Here is a 15461-nt window from a genome sequence, read left to right on the forward strand (position 1 = left end):
GCGACATAAAACCTGAAAAACTTTTCCTGTTACATTCGATATATAAAATATGTATTTATAAATTGACAGCTACAAGAGAATTAAATTCAATAAATAATATTTTAAAATAATATTTATAAATTGGAAACTACAAGAGAATTAAATTCACATTAAAATAGTTAAAATGCACACACTCTCTTTCTTCGAATATATGTATATTTATAGTAATTGAATAATAATGAATAATAATACAATAATTGGAATTCAACATATCTAAACTTTCATAAAATAAAACGATGTTACATTAACATTCTACTCGATAATCAAATTCCAGTAATAATAATAGCGAGAACATCAAAATTCGAAATCGTAAAAAGAAAAAGAATCGTACAACATACAACACGTACGTAATAATAACAAATTGTACAACGTAAACAATGTTGATTTCCAAGAATGTACAGTCGAGTTACTTACGATCAACTTAAAGAGAGGCGAATAATCCTACGGGTGAGAAGAAAGACAACGCGCTATTATCTGCGGCTCTTGTATCTCCCAGATTTTTCCGAGAAACAAGAAGCTCTCGATCGAGCGTAGAGAGAGACCTTTGATTCGAACGCGCGTAGTTCACTCGGGTTCGTAATCGAGATCAAACACCCTATCGATGACAGTTGACCGATTAGCTGGCACACGTATTTGGTTAACAATTTACCACAACGGCATTTCTCACTGACAGAGATGGAGATTGAAAGACGAGAGAAGTGTGCGATCGGAAAGCAGTAACCGACTGTAACTGCTATTCGACGCTGTTATCGGCCTCGCATTGTCTTTGTTCGCGCGCCGGGTTTCGATAACAAACGGAAATATCTTTAGCACTGGATCGACACGCACTTTCATAAGAGACGATCACCCACGATCGCGTTGCAAAAAAAAAAAAAAAAAAAAAAAAAACTTCCGATTTCAGATTTCAAAATCACTCTATACGATTACACACATTTGCGGCGAAAAGGATTGTTTGCACGTCAATGCGGAAAAATGTGTACATCTCACCGACATGGCACGCGGGACGCGGGACACGCACGATCGAGAGTAAACCGAGACGATAACAAGAGAGATCGGTAGGACGACGCACGTGCGCGCGGACGGCACGACAGAACGAGTGTGACGGAGGAAGAAGCATGCGTCACGTCACGCACCGCGCGCCCCTCCACAACGTCGTAAGACCCCGGCAGTGCTCGCCGGAGGGGGTAAGAATGACGCGGTTGGAGGGGGAAGGAGAGCCGCGCGCACGCACACAGGCCCCCGGGGGAGAGTAACGTGCCCCCTGTTTCTCGCGCAACGAGTCTCGCCTCTCGCCTACTTACTTCCTTCCTTCTCCGTCTTTCGACCTACGTTCTGTCGCGTCTACCTTTCCTCCTGTGTTGTACGTGCGTTTTCTTTTTCCTTCTTTCCCCTCGAACCACGGGTACACGTTTATAACGCACCTACGCCTCTTCCTCTAGCGATATTACTTCGGGCGAGACAAGACGCAGTGCCTCGTAGTCGTTGCAAGAGCGTTGCGCATTCTTCAATGATTTCAGAATTGCAATCGTACATACTGTATATACTGGAGATTTACGTAAAGATTCGATATTAATTTGTATAAGGATATCTAGCTATATTTGTAGGTAAAAGAAAAATATAAAAATGTTTTTTTTTTAATTTTTATGAAAAAAAAACTTTTAATAATTTTAGAAACCTCTTGTCTTCCTGTCATCTATATATATTTCATGTATAATTGATCAAAAAATGAGAAATTAGTAAGGTTCTCAATGTGAAAATACAAATTTAAATTTACTGTGTTAACACGAACCGGATACGATGATAATGTGTCTGTTTAAAAAAAGAACACTCAAGAAAATATTTTGCTAGTAGATAGATTTCTAGATTTCTCAATTAAAATTTATCGCTACTTTTTGCATCTGTTAGAATGTTGTTTGTCACGTATAGAATTTGTAGCAGCAATATTCTAGCAATACTTCTAGAAAATTTAGATGCCATTGCGAAATATAATTGTCCTTGTCAATTATAAGCCTTAAAGATAGGCATCGCAGACAAATTTTCCGTCTAAATTACACTAATAGTACGAATATAAAGTCTGTTTCTGTCATTTAAATTGATTAAGTGCAAAATATATGCGGTATCACAGTATTTGCTAATACTTTATCTGTTTCAGTTAATATTTTACATCTAGAAAATTTTTGTTCAAGTTGCAAGATCATTTTTTTGAGTGAATGATTCGTTCTAAATAAATTTTATTAAAAATCATGAGGATCTTGAAATAAATAATCATTCAAAAAAATATTTTGCTAATGTAGATAGATTTCTAGATGTGTCAATTAAAATTTATCGCTACTTTTTGTATCTGTTAGAATATTGTTTGTCACGTATGGAATTTATATCAGGAATATCTCTAGAAAATTTACATCCCATTGCTAAATATAATTTTCCTTGACAATTATAAGCCTTAAAGATAGGCATCGCAGACATATTTTCTGTCTAAATTATACTAATAATACGGATATAGATTCTGTCTTTGTCATTCAAATTAATTAAGTGCAAAATATATGCAATATCACAGTATTTGCTAACAATTTATCTGTTTTAATTAATTTTTTACATCTAGGAAATTTTTGTTAAAGTTGCAAAATCATTGTTTTGAGTGAAACTCATTATTTTCAATGACACATTATCAGTCGTTTAACTCGTATAAAACTTGGATAAATTTAAATTTTTTGATAAAAAATATATTTTATACGGAAGAAAAGATTTATAGTAAGAAAAATAGATATTTTTAATTAATATTTAAAAAAAGGATAAATTTGATAGATAAATGGATAATTTTTAGAAACAATTTTTACGTCTTGCGCACGATTTTATGTTTGTGGTAACGTCAATGCAAGAGTAGTTTGCAATCGCCTGAGGAAATTATGATGAAACGAAGTAATATCGTTAGACAAGTAAATATCGATACTCGATTGACTTACTTAGAAAATGTCGAATCATCATTGCATATAACTTCTATTTAACTTGCCAATCGTCTGACACCATTCGTCCGACTTGGAATACATTATACACAATGAGATTTCAAATTCCAACAAGGTGATTTTCGTCAGTCAAAGTTTGACACTGATAACAGTGACTTCGAAAATTACGAGAACTCTCGAAGCGCAAGCATTTCCAGGAACCGCGATGCTCAATCAAATGTAAGATATATATTGCGACATTATTTTATTAGTTAATATACGTGCACGTATATTACGTATTATATTAACATATTTTTGCATGCAAAAAGTTTAATGTTGTAATTTCTGAGTAAATTACAGCTCTTGGATATCAAATATATATCGCAAAAAGCTTTTCGTGATTAATTCTAATTTTTTTTTTTTTTTTTTTTTTTTTGCTGATGATGTAATCAAGTGTTTCTACAGTAGCAGAGATTTCTATTTCAGGAAATAAAAGATTTAAGAAGAAAGTATGAAGGTTAATTATCATAATGAGTTATAAAAGCATAAATGTGAGAAATTATTTCAATGTTTTTCAGCGACGAGTCGTCAGTCAATACAGCGGAAAGTGAAATCGCGCAATTTTTCTCAGGCCGCAAAGTTCTCGTAACAGGTGGCTTGGGCTTCCTGGGGAAGCTTCTAATCGAAAAATTGTTACGGTAAGCATAAATCACCTACCGTCAAACTTGCAAAGAACTTTCTACCATAGATTATCATTATTTTATGCAAAATGTTGCGCATCTCTTGCATAGATCCTGCCCCAACATCGCAATATTGTATGTATTTGTAAGAAGGAAAGATGGAAAAAGTCCTCAAGAACGCGTACAGCAACTTGTCGAAATGCCCGTAAGATTTTCCTCTTTCTATTTATTAGCGCAAATATCTCATAAAAAAATATAATCTTTCCTTTAAAAAATAAATTATAAAAATGATACAATAATATTTATCATATTTTATATTATTATTTTATTAATATTTATTTTATTGTTTATATAATATTATTTAAATATAAAAAATTGTCGATATAAATATTACTATTATGTTTATTATTTATGTATGTATGTTATCATTATCTTTATTTATTTTAAAATTTGATTAATAAAGACTGTAATATTCTTTTAGTTATACGAGAGACTGAGGAAGGAACAGCCGAATTTCTTGCAAAAATTAAGGGTGATTGAGAGTGATCTGGATTCGACAAATTTGGGTTTGTCGCCGCAAGATCGAACCAGACTGCTCGATACGAACGTTATTTTTCACGGTACGACGATCATACGATCCAATCAAAAATTTCGTACCATGGGGAACGTTCATGTGCAGAGCACGAAGCAAATGCTACTATTGGCGAAAGAGATGACTGATCTCAAGGTAATAATAATTTTATATTGTGTGTAAGAGTTACATTGGGAATTCGTAATAACGATAAGTAAAATTTCAGGCCTTTGTTCATCTGTCGACCGTCTTCGCGCATTCGGCAATCAAATCCATCGAAGAGATACATTACCCCCCGCCCATAGAAACCGATCAATTATTGTCGCTGTTAAATATCTTGAACGACAACAAGCTGGAGGATATCAAACCGGCGTGAGTGTCATGTCAAAATTTAGGAAAAAAATTAAATATTTAGACAAAAGTACCAGAAGTTTTCTTCACGTCACATGGTTTGAGCAAAATAAAATGCATATTTTTCACGAAAAAATGCACAATTTTTCAATCGATCAAATTGTAAATACCTTGCAAGGAGCCTTTTTTTCAGAGAGTAGATTTTCTGGATCAGAATTGCTTCCACGTTAATTAAAATAATAACAACATGTACAATCAAACCGTATTTTTTCAGAAGACTAGAAAAAAAATCATATTTTTCCTATTTCTCCCCTTCCTCTGCGCATTCTCTTACGGGAAATTGATTGATTCATTCGATAGATTGATTGGCAGCTGGCCCAACATCTTCACATTTATGAAAGCAGTTGCGGAGGACACGGTACTGCGATACGGTAGCGGGATACCGGCGTGTATCGTGCGACCGTCCGTCGTGACTTCGACCTGGAAAGAGCCGATTGTGGGTTGGGCCGACAGCGTGTACGGGCCCGTTGGCCTCCTGGCCGGCTCGAGCCTCGGCTTATTGCGCACGATACATTGCCACACCAACAAAAAGCTCGATTTCGTACCGGCCGATTACGTGACGTCGAGCCTAATTGCCGCCGCCTGGTATACCAACGTGAGGTGAGCTCATTAACTCTTGAGTCTTTCAATAATTATTTTTATTAATTTTTTATAGGCGGCTGCGAAATAAGCACGAATAAAATGAAGAGAAGGCGATACAATAATAATATAAATAAAATAGCGAAATAAAATTTCATTGTCAACGAAAAAAGGCATATTAAATTAATTACTCACTCAAAAAAATATTTTATTAAAATTTATCGCTACTTTTTGTATCTGTTAGAATATTTATTGTTTATCACGTAATGAAATTTATAGCAGCAATATTTTGGCAATACCTCTAGAAAATTTAGATCCCATTGCCAAATATAATTGTCCTTGACAATTACAAGCCTTAAAGATAGGCATCGCAGACAAATTTTCTGTCTAAATTATAATAATAGTACGGATATAAATTCTGTCTCTGTCATTCAAATTGATTAAGTGCAAAATATATGCAGTATCACAGTATTTGCTAATAATTTATCTATTTCAGTTAATTTTTTACATCTAGAAAATTTTTGTTAAAGTTGCAAGATCATTTTTTTGAGTGAATGATTCGTTCTAAATAAATTTTGCTAAAAATCAGGAGGATCTTGAAACAAATTATCATTCAAAAAAATAATTTACTAATGTAGATAGATTTCTAGATGTCTCAATTAAAATTTATCGCTACTTTTTGTATCTGTTAGAATATTGTTGTCACGTATGGAATTTATAGCAGCAATATCTCTAGAAAATTTAGATCCTATTGCCAAATATAATTGTCCTTGTCAATTATAAGTCTTAAAGATAGGCATCGTAGACAAATTTTCTGTCTAACAATAAATTACACTAATAGTAATATAACGGATATAAATTTTGTCTCTGTCGTTTAAATTGATTAAGTGCAAAATATATACGGTATCACAGTATTTGCTAATAATTTATCTGTTTCAGTTAATTTTTTACACCTAGAAAATTTTTGTTAAAGTTGCAAGATCATTTTTTTGAGTGCTAAACATGATATTTTTTCTTCTTTAAACACGAAATTTATAAATGCGATGGAGATCTTTTTAAAGGACTTTGACACTTGAATACAATTTTTGAATACTATTTTTGCCAATAGGAACGTGAAGAAAGATTTTAAAGTAGACGTGAAGACCGGCATTGTACCGGACGTGGAAAGGATACCGGTGTACAATTGCGTGTCGTCGTGTCAAAGACCGATAATCTGGCAAACGTTCCGAAAACACGTACGCGACCAAGGATCGAAGATACCGGGTGCGAAGAATATACGGTTACAGTGTATGTTTTGGAACAGTAGACTATGGATACACAAGATTCTCATGTGGCTGTTCCACTTGTTGCCCGCGGTGACGATGGACGCGGCGGCCATTCTCACCGGCCGAGATCCAAGGTTGGCTATATTTCTTTCATCTTTTTTACTATCTAAATACACGTTTTATTGATCGCGAGAGACATTCCTGCCGTATAACGAAATTTTTACGACTTAGCGGTGTAAAAGTAAGTGTAACACAAGGATGTTTCTCAATTCTGCAATTCCCTCGGACGTTCTCCGTCATCTCTTTTATAGATGGTGCAAGACCTACGATCTGATACACGCTCATCTCTCGGTGACGTCTTATTTTATGACGCAACAGTGGTACTTCACGAATAACGCGATGGTCAAACTGTGGGAACGAATGAACGCGGTGGATCGCGAGATATTCGAGTTCGATATGAGCAACTTTGATTGGGTTGAATACGTGAAACGAATGACTCGTGGTATTTGTGAATTTGTCGACAAAACTCCATGGAACGCTGTGAAGGAAGGACTGGCTGAATATGTCGAACTCTGATCCCACATGTTAAAACTCCACTTGTATGTGGAACGCGCTTTCTCTATGTAATTTATATAATCAAGAGCTCACAATTTGCAACACCTAATATATTCTTTTCTCCTTAAATAATAATTAAAGATATATAGTGTGATAATTATAATAAAAATATGTATTATAAATGACACACATTAAGAATCAAATTGTCATAAGTATAAAAAATATAATTATAATTTATATATAATTATATATAAATAATATAAATATAAATATAAATTATATAATAATATAATAATATATGTAATTATTATACATAATTATATAATAATATATATAAATTATATAAAATTTCTAATTCTTCGTAATTAGATTATAATTTGTATTAGATTTTGCTCTCCACCTTATTATAAACAAATTGTATTTTCTTATCAGCGCAAAGACATCAATTAGAAAAAACAAGAAAGCAGGAAACAAATAATAAACGACGCGCGAGTGTCAGCCAGTGAAAGTGGAAGTATTCGGAAAAATCGGAAGCTATACACACACGCACCACGGTGGGGAACGTCACGGCGGTGATTTACCGATAGTATTTACGATAGCGTCGACCCCGTTCGGGATCACCGGGTGAAATCTACTATTCACCAGAAATGCAAGTATCGCGTATCTGCTGATATTCGAGCATATGTGCTGTACGCTCGTAAACCATGCCGACAACAATGCGGCCTCTTCGGTCTGATTGTCACTGTTCCAGAACGCAGGAGAGCACTTATGGAACGTCAACGACCACGAGGGACTCTCACGAGAGACGATAGATCTTCAGGAATGTGTAATCATCGTTATCGTAATACATATCACGTTCAGATTTAAGATATATGACTGCTTAAATACTGATAGCTTGGCGTATAAAATAAGATCGTATTAAGTCGTGGAAATCGTTAAATGAGCATCGTAATCTTTTGCACAATAATTAAACGTAATAATTAAAATCGCGCTAAAAAAAAGATGACGAGAAAACATTGACAGGAATATTAAATTTTAATTTAATAGTCGTCATTGAATTATTAAAAAAAACATAGTTATTCTTATAATAACATTGTCATGTTATTCTACTTATTACATTTTAATCTATTCTTACTAATTTCGTTACCGTTTCAAATAATAAACTTACAATCAATCTTTTCTTTTCAATTGTAAAAAATCATTACACTACTATCGTTTTATTTTCTCAAATATTCTGATTACTGTACTTGATCATATTAAAAACCCAATCTATTCGAGCAATTATGAGAAATTGAAAATTTTTAAGCAACTTTTTGAAGAATATTAAAAATTGATTTTTTTCAGCGTTTTGCGGATGTTTTTATTGTTGTTTAAACAATAGATCAGGGTTTTTAAATCTTGGATATTTAGCTTCTTTTATAAAATACATTTCAATGATTGTGTGACATGCTGTTCTCATACCTACAATTGTTTGAAATAAAAAAAAAGTCGGTCTAGTTTTATTCCGTAGGATATTTTTGAAATACAACCTAATTTCATTAGAAATTTAAAATTGAATATTTCATTTTTAAATTAGATATTTTAATTTTGCTGAAATTTTTTTACTTCTTGAAGATCAAAAAAATTTTTAATATTAAATTAATATTATATATTAATGATAACTTTAATTTATAATTTTAATTTGATTAAATATTCCATATTAATTATAAAATAATATAATCAATATAATATAAATTTTTAAAATATTAAAATCGAATTTTTTAAATTCTAATTAGATCCAGTATCTCAAAAATATTCTGCGGAATATAAAACTAGATAGACATTTAAACGAGGAGCAATATATCGCAACGTTGCGTCACAAAGGCTCATAATGAATAAAACAACTAAATATTCAAGATTTAAAAATACTGACGAATTGTTTAAACATCAATAAAAACATATGTAAAATGTCAAAAAGATTAATTTCTAATATTTTCAAAAAAAAAAAATTACCCTCATCAATTTTTCTCGCTGCTAGAGTAGACTGGGCTCTTAATTAAGTCTGATTCTATTACCGTAGTGCATTATTCCACTCGGTAACTGCATCTCGTGCATTCGTTTTAAAAAGAGCAGTGCAGTTGCAGTTGCAGCAGCATCTACCTACACGCGGCGTGAGTTCGACCATCTATCTATCTATCTATCTATCTATCTATCTATCTATCTATCTATCCATCTATTTGCCTACCTACCTACCTACCTACCTACCTACCTACCTACCTACCTACCTACCTACCTACCCACCTACCTACCTATCTACCTAGTCACCTACTCGCGCGAGCGACTTGTCCCGTTTCCGCGGCGTTTTTGCGCGTTCCGTTGCTTCGAGGCCGGTTTCTCGCGTGACGGATATTAAGACTCAATTTCGTAAAACCATGTGAACTGTTACAACTACTGTTATAAACTAAATTCCCGATTTGTCACACGAAGAAGAACATTACGGCCAATATTCGGTCGCGTCACAGATAAATATGTAGGAATAATTTTTGCATCGAGTTCAACCAAATAAAATTCCTCCGAATCATCGCTGATAAATAAATAAATAAAATATAAAAACGGTGTTTCCCGTGATGGGCGAGAAATACATTTCGCGAGAGAAACGCGATCGGTGAAACAGATCGTGTCGGATATTAAACAGTGCGAAGAATGGATTCTCGTTACGGAAACAATGTTCTGGAAAAAAATTGCCTGGGTACAATGGCAGAGAAGCATCACGAGAATTATACGTAATATATGCTAATATTCGGATAATATTTCCGAACGAAGAGAATATTTGCACATTTGTAAGTTCAATGGATACCATTACTACCGTCATAAAGATGTGCCTGATAACCGGACGCACACAAAGCCGATCGTTAAGATGATAATGATATTCTTTCTCTTATTGTTAGCACGGGCGCCCGCGCGCGTTAAATAATGACGGCTGAGAAACGCCTTGTGAAAAGTTGTCGACTCGGTTATTAAAGAAAGGGAAAAAAAAGAACGGAAATACAATGGCGGGTAGTTACGTAACTTAACGTATTGCAAATATTATGATGGACGACATACTTGCCATTGCGTGCGACCAACGTATTTACACGTGATTAATACATGAAACGGACAAATGTATCGATGTAGATTTTTCTTTTTATTTTTTTTTTTAATGTAAAATCACGTCACGCTTTATTGCAAAAAACGTTGCGAATAAAACACACGAAATACATTTTCATTAACGCGGTTATAAATAAATAGATAGCGAAAAATAATGCAGCGCAGAGAAATAACACTTTAATTTTATTTAATACATAGCTAATTGCGTGTCACGTTTGTCGGTTGCAACGGTATTTCGACAGCGAATTTGCAATTTTGCGAGCCGAAAATACTCGGTTGAAAAACGAGATGTACAAGAGCAAACAAACAACGCTCGAACGTTCGACAATTCTCTGCCTCGAGCGAGACTAATCGGATATAAAATGAAAAAAAAAAAAAAAAAAAAAAAGTGGAATACGGCGCGATGCGCGAAAACAATAAAAAAGTATCAAAGAGTCGGCCGATATACTCTGGCCCCTTTGACAGCAACGTCGTTTTGACAGAGCTTGACGAATCTTGACACGAGGAACGAAAGGAAACTCCCGAAGAGGGTTGAGGAAGACTGAACGAACAATTGAAATAATAAACTGACGCGCACTCAACGCGCATGTTTGGGCTGCAAAATGCATCGTCACATCCGATGTGGAAGTTCTTTTATTTAAATAAAAGAAAAGTTTTATTTTTATGTTTAGACAAGCCCTCTAGGTGTACCGCCACTTTTCAGTCGAAGAAGTGTTACCATATGCGTACTATTTATTATTTTTTTACTGATAGAATTGTTAACAAACATCACGTTGCTTTTTCATCGAAATTAAGAAGAATTTGTAGGTAGAGGAAAAAATTTGAAAAAAGCCCGCAATCTCTCGTAAGTATTTCAATATTTTCAATAGAAAATAAACCTTGAAACGCGCGGACGGATTTGGTGAAATAATGCGAAAATTTCGATAAAAAGGGAATAATGAAAACGCCCATCTGGAAAATGCTATCGAAACGAAGGGGAAGCGAGCACGCGGCCAGATTGGTCGGAAGGGTGCCCCCCTCCCCAGAAAAACCTGCCGCACACAAAACGCGTACACGGGACACTCGGTTCTTTCATTCACCCCGTATATACCGCGATCTCGTGCGGAGCAACTCGAAAAGAGCGATGCGTTATTATTAATAGCACATAGAAGAGAGACACGCGAACACAAAACTCCCCGGTTGGGGAGAGATTTTTCTGTCTCTTAGGGGTTGAGGGGTTGTCCCATTTCAATTTGGCGCACGCTGCAGTGTCAGAGTTTATCTCGAGAGGATTAATTTCGCGGCTTGATACGTTTCGAATAAACGAAGAAATTTTATCATTTCATCTGTCTTTTTCTGGTAATTGTGTCTGCTGGAAGATTCTAATCTCCAAAATATATACGGAAACGCTAATTTATATAGACTACAATCTCATATAATTAAAAAGAAAATCATAAATATATTCTAAACGTAGGCAGATGTAAATTATCAAAAAATGTATTTACTTTTAATAAAATAATTATATTGAAGATTTAGTAAATTCCTTTTTCTTTCAAACAATGAAAAAAAATATATTAATCTTTTGTTTTGCGGGATTTTATTTATTTGCTTATTTGATTCCTAAATCAAGCGAGTGTATTCTGAGATAGGATTTTACTCGTGATACGATCGCTAGATAAACTCAATTATGTAATGAATATCTTCCATGACACAGAGGAAAACCGCTTTTGTCACGTTTCCGCCGTTGTCACATCATATTTCGCGATTCATTCGACATTTATCATCTTCTCGAAGCATTGCAGGAATATTGATAAAGTCGAGATATTTTATACGTTTTATTTAACATAATGTCGCGCGTAAAAATAATCATCATAAAAAGATTAGCGTCTTAATTAAACGCTTGATCAAAAATGTAAAAAAATTTGCAGTTCTTAGACGATTTTAACAAAAATATAAAAGGATTTCATATGTGTGTGTGTGTGTGTGTTCAAGAATTCTAAGAAATTAAAAATTTACAAACCTTCAATCTTAAAATTTAAAAAAATTTAGATTAATTTTATAAAAAAAGATAGATAATATAATGTTTATAAATAAAAATATTTTAAGTTTTTATTCTTAAATTTAAATTTTTTTAAAATAGTGGACTTCTTTTACAATAAATCTTTCAATTAATAATAATTCAATTGAGTTAATCAATAATAATTAAATGTTCCATAGAAAGTTTTGTCTGAGCTACTGTGGCACTCAATTACTCAACTGTTCGACGCAAAGCAACCACGAGCAAAACGCATCTAATTGCTACACTTGCAAAGTTTAACGAGGGTTAACTGGTACACCTAAAGCGTACTATATATCCACCAAGGAGACCAAACGTTAGAATATCAACGACGCGTCGCAGCTCGTTTCTCCCGTTGTTACTTCCGGCACGCCATTTCCGGTGAATTAAATCTGAGAAGACCCATCAAGATATATCCTCGTGCCGCGCCAGGGAACTGGTAATTACAGTTAGCAACGGCGATAAGTATCATTGCTCGCATAAAGTATGGATCTCTCTTTTCGTCGCGTGTATTTATATAGTCCGGAACTGCTGGAATTAAATTATATGTAATTAATTACGTAATACGTAGAGTTTAATAGGCTCTTTTTAAAGGGAAAGATGCGTCTAATTTATTTTTCAAATTCGTTAATACAACATTTTTTTATAATGCTATTTTTTTAATACAGAGTGTCCCATTTTAAGTGTGCACCCCAAATAACTTTCTTATTTTTGATTTTAGAGAAAAATGTTTTAGACAAAAGTTGTATGGTTTCAAGGGGGCCATAAAATAATGCCATTGGTTTGACCTTGGATAGTCATTTGAAGGTTATATAAAGGTAACTTTGAATTTCTTAAATGGGACACCCTATATATTTTTGGATATTCTTGTAGCTTACCTCGAGAGCTTTCCAAAACACTATAATAAAACTTCTTTTAATTAAGTTATGAGGTTTGAAAGTTCCAATATTTTGACATCAAATACGAAATTTCTCGTAAAATATTAATTTTTCGATTATCTTATCTTAATACTTTTTGGTACATAATAATAATCATAAAGAAAATATATGGTTGTTTTAAAAAAAAAAAATCGTATAATATTTTACGAGATATTTCGTATTTAATGTCAAAATATTGAAACTTTCAAGCCTCAAACTCGAAAAATACTTAATAAAAAAATATTTTATTATAGTGTTTTGGAAAACTCTCGAGGTAAGCTACAAGGATATGCAAAAATATATAAAATGTCCCGTTTAAGAAACTCAAGATGACCTTCAAATGACTATCCAAGGTCAAACCAATGGCACCATTTCATGGCCCCCTCGAAACCATACAACTTTTGTCTGAAACATTTTTCTCTAAAATCAAAAATAAGAAAGTTACTTGAGATGTACACTCAAAATGGGACACCCTGTATAATGCTATCATTTCCCCTTATCTTTAAATATCTCAGAAATTTTCTTCAACTTTCAAAAACTTTAATATTTAATAAATAATAAATATTAATAAAAATTTTGTTCCGAATTTGACATGATATCGCGACAATCGGATTTATCGCTGGATGCGCAGTTAGAACGAGGCTGAAAAGATTTTCGAAGGTTGTAATCTTGACACACACCGTCAAGTCTTACTCGACCTGTATACAATGTTGTATTAAGGTATTGTAGATTCCATGGGATTAACATCGCGGCGAGAAACGTCGACAAAGCCGGCTATAGCGTGTGAACGTCATCGCGTCCTTTCCCCCCTCCCCCCCCCCTCCCCGCCTCTACACGACTAAAACGAATGGAAATCCTTCTTTCTGTCGACGCTTCGTAAATCGAGCTGATATCCCTTTCCATGGAGACGTTGACTAACGACGTATAAAGACAGGATGTAAAGGTATGTGCCGTTGCCGCACGCGCGCGAAAGGATAAAGGAGATCAAAGAAAACGAGACGCGCGCGACCGTCTTATTATCCGCGAGAAGTCCATTTATTTAAATCAATAGGCGTTTAAAAGAAAATTTTGCCGTTTACACCTCGAAGCATTTCAGTGGAAATTGAAGCCGTTATGTAATCAGCTTTTTTTTTTTCAGTATAATTAAGTTTTATTGTAATTATTTTTTTGAATTATAGAATAATCTTGAAACATTTTTCTCTCGATTTCCTTACAATTTCCGGGTTTTAAATTAGTTTCCTTTAGAATCTTTTTCTCTATATATTTGAAATTCCATAAATATTTTGCATGCCACCAAATGTTTCTCGCCTCTTAAAATAAAGATTTCTTTAATTAGTACGTATATAAAATTTTATTATTTTACACAGAATATATTATTGAAAAAATATATATTATATATATATATTTTTTTTTAAATTCCAAGTGATGATGTAAATTAAAGCTTTTATTTAATATTTATTACAATAAAATTTGCTCTATTTGATTTCTTGATGAAGATTACTATCCCATCTCGAGAAAAGTAGGTATTTTAACGATCAACTCAAGTGTTTCAGCGCAGATGGATATAATACTGATAATTACATCAGCCTACTTTTATCTATTTAATTTTTCTTTGCTGAGAGAGAAAGAGAGAGAGAGAGAGAGAGAGAGAGAGAGAGAGAGAGAGAGGAAATCTTTCATAAAAAAATAAAATAAATAAGAAAATAAAATAAAAGTTTTGTAAAATATATATTTAAAAAACTTAAAATATATATTTATAGCATTATATTATCTATCTTTTTCTATAAAACTAATCTAAATTTTTAAAAATTTTAAGATTGAAGGTTTATAAATTCTTCATTTCTTAGAATTCTGGAACACAAACACACACACACACACACACACACACACACACACACACACACACACACACACACACACACACACACACACACACACACACACACACACACACACACACACACACACACACACACACACACACACACACACACACACACACACACACACACACACACACACACACACACACACACACACACACACACACACACACACACACACACACACACACACACACACACACACACACACACACACACACACACACACACACACACACACACACACACACACACACACACACACACACACACACACACACACACACACACACACACACACACACACACACACACACACACACACACACACACACACACACACACACACACACACACACACACACACACACACACACACACACACACACACACACACACACACACACACACACACACACACACACACACACACACACACACACACACACACACACACA

General features: G+C 33.9%; 2 protein-coding genes across 5 annotated transcripts in view; one reads left to right on the forward strand and one right to left on the reverse strand.

The window, feature by feature from the left end:
- Positions 1 to 15461, reverse strand: part of LOC140676092 (rap1 GTPase-activating protein 1) — a 138272-nt gene that overhangs the window by 83713 nt on the left and 39098 nt on the right. The window contains exon 1 of one of the 4 annotated variants that reach the window (XM_072910771.1): positions 454 to 900. The exons of the other annotated variants lie outside the window; for them this stretch is intronic. The gene's annotated coding sequence lies outside the window, so the exon portion shown is untranslated. Of the gene's footprint in view, positions 1 to 453; positions 901 to 15461 lie in introns of those variants that run through there. 4 annotated transcript variants of the gene reach the window in all.
- LOC140676096 (fatty acyl-CoA reductase 1-like) lies at positions 3107 to 7222 on the forward strand. Its single transcript, XM_072910778.1, has 8 exons — positions 3107 to 3221; positions 3560 to 3679; positions 3773 to 3866; positions 4143 to 4388; positions 4459 to 4604; positions 4944 to 5243; positions 6331 to 6621; positions 6799 to 7222. Exons 1-8 carry the CDS (start codon positions 3208 to 3210, stop codon positions 7061 to 7063), a joined length of 1476 nt encoding a protein of 491 aa, XP_072766879.1. The 5' UTR covers positions 3107 to 3207; the 3' UTR covers positions 7064 to 7222.

Source organism: Anoplolepis gracilipes, chromosome 2 (assembly GCF_047496725.1).
Source record: "Anoplolepis gracilipes chromosome 2, ASM4749672v1, whole genome shotgun sequence".
Taxonomy (NCBI): domain Eukaryota; kingdom Metazoa; phylum Arthropoda; class Insecta; order Hymenoptera; family Formicidae; genus Anoplolepis; species Anoplolepis gracilipes.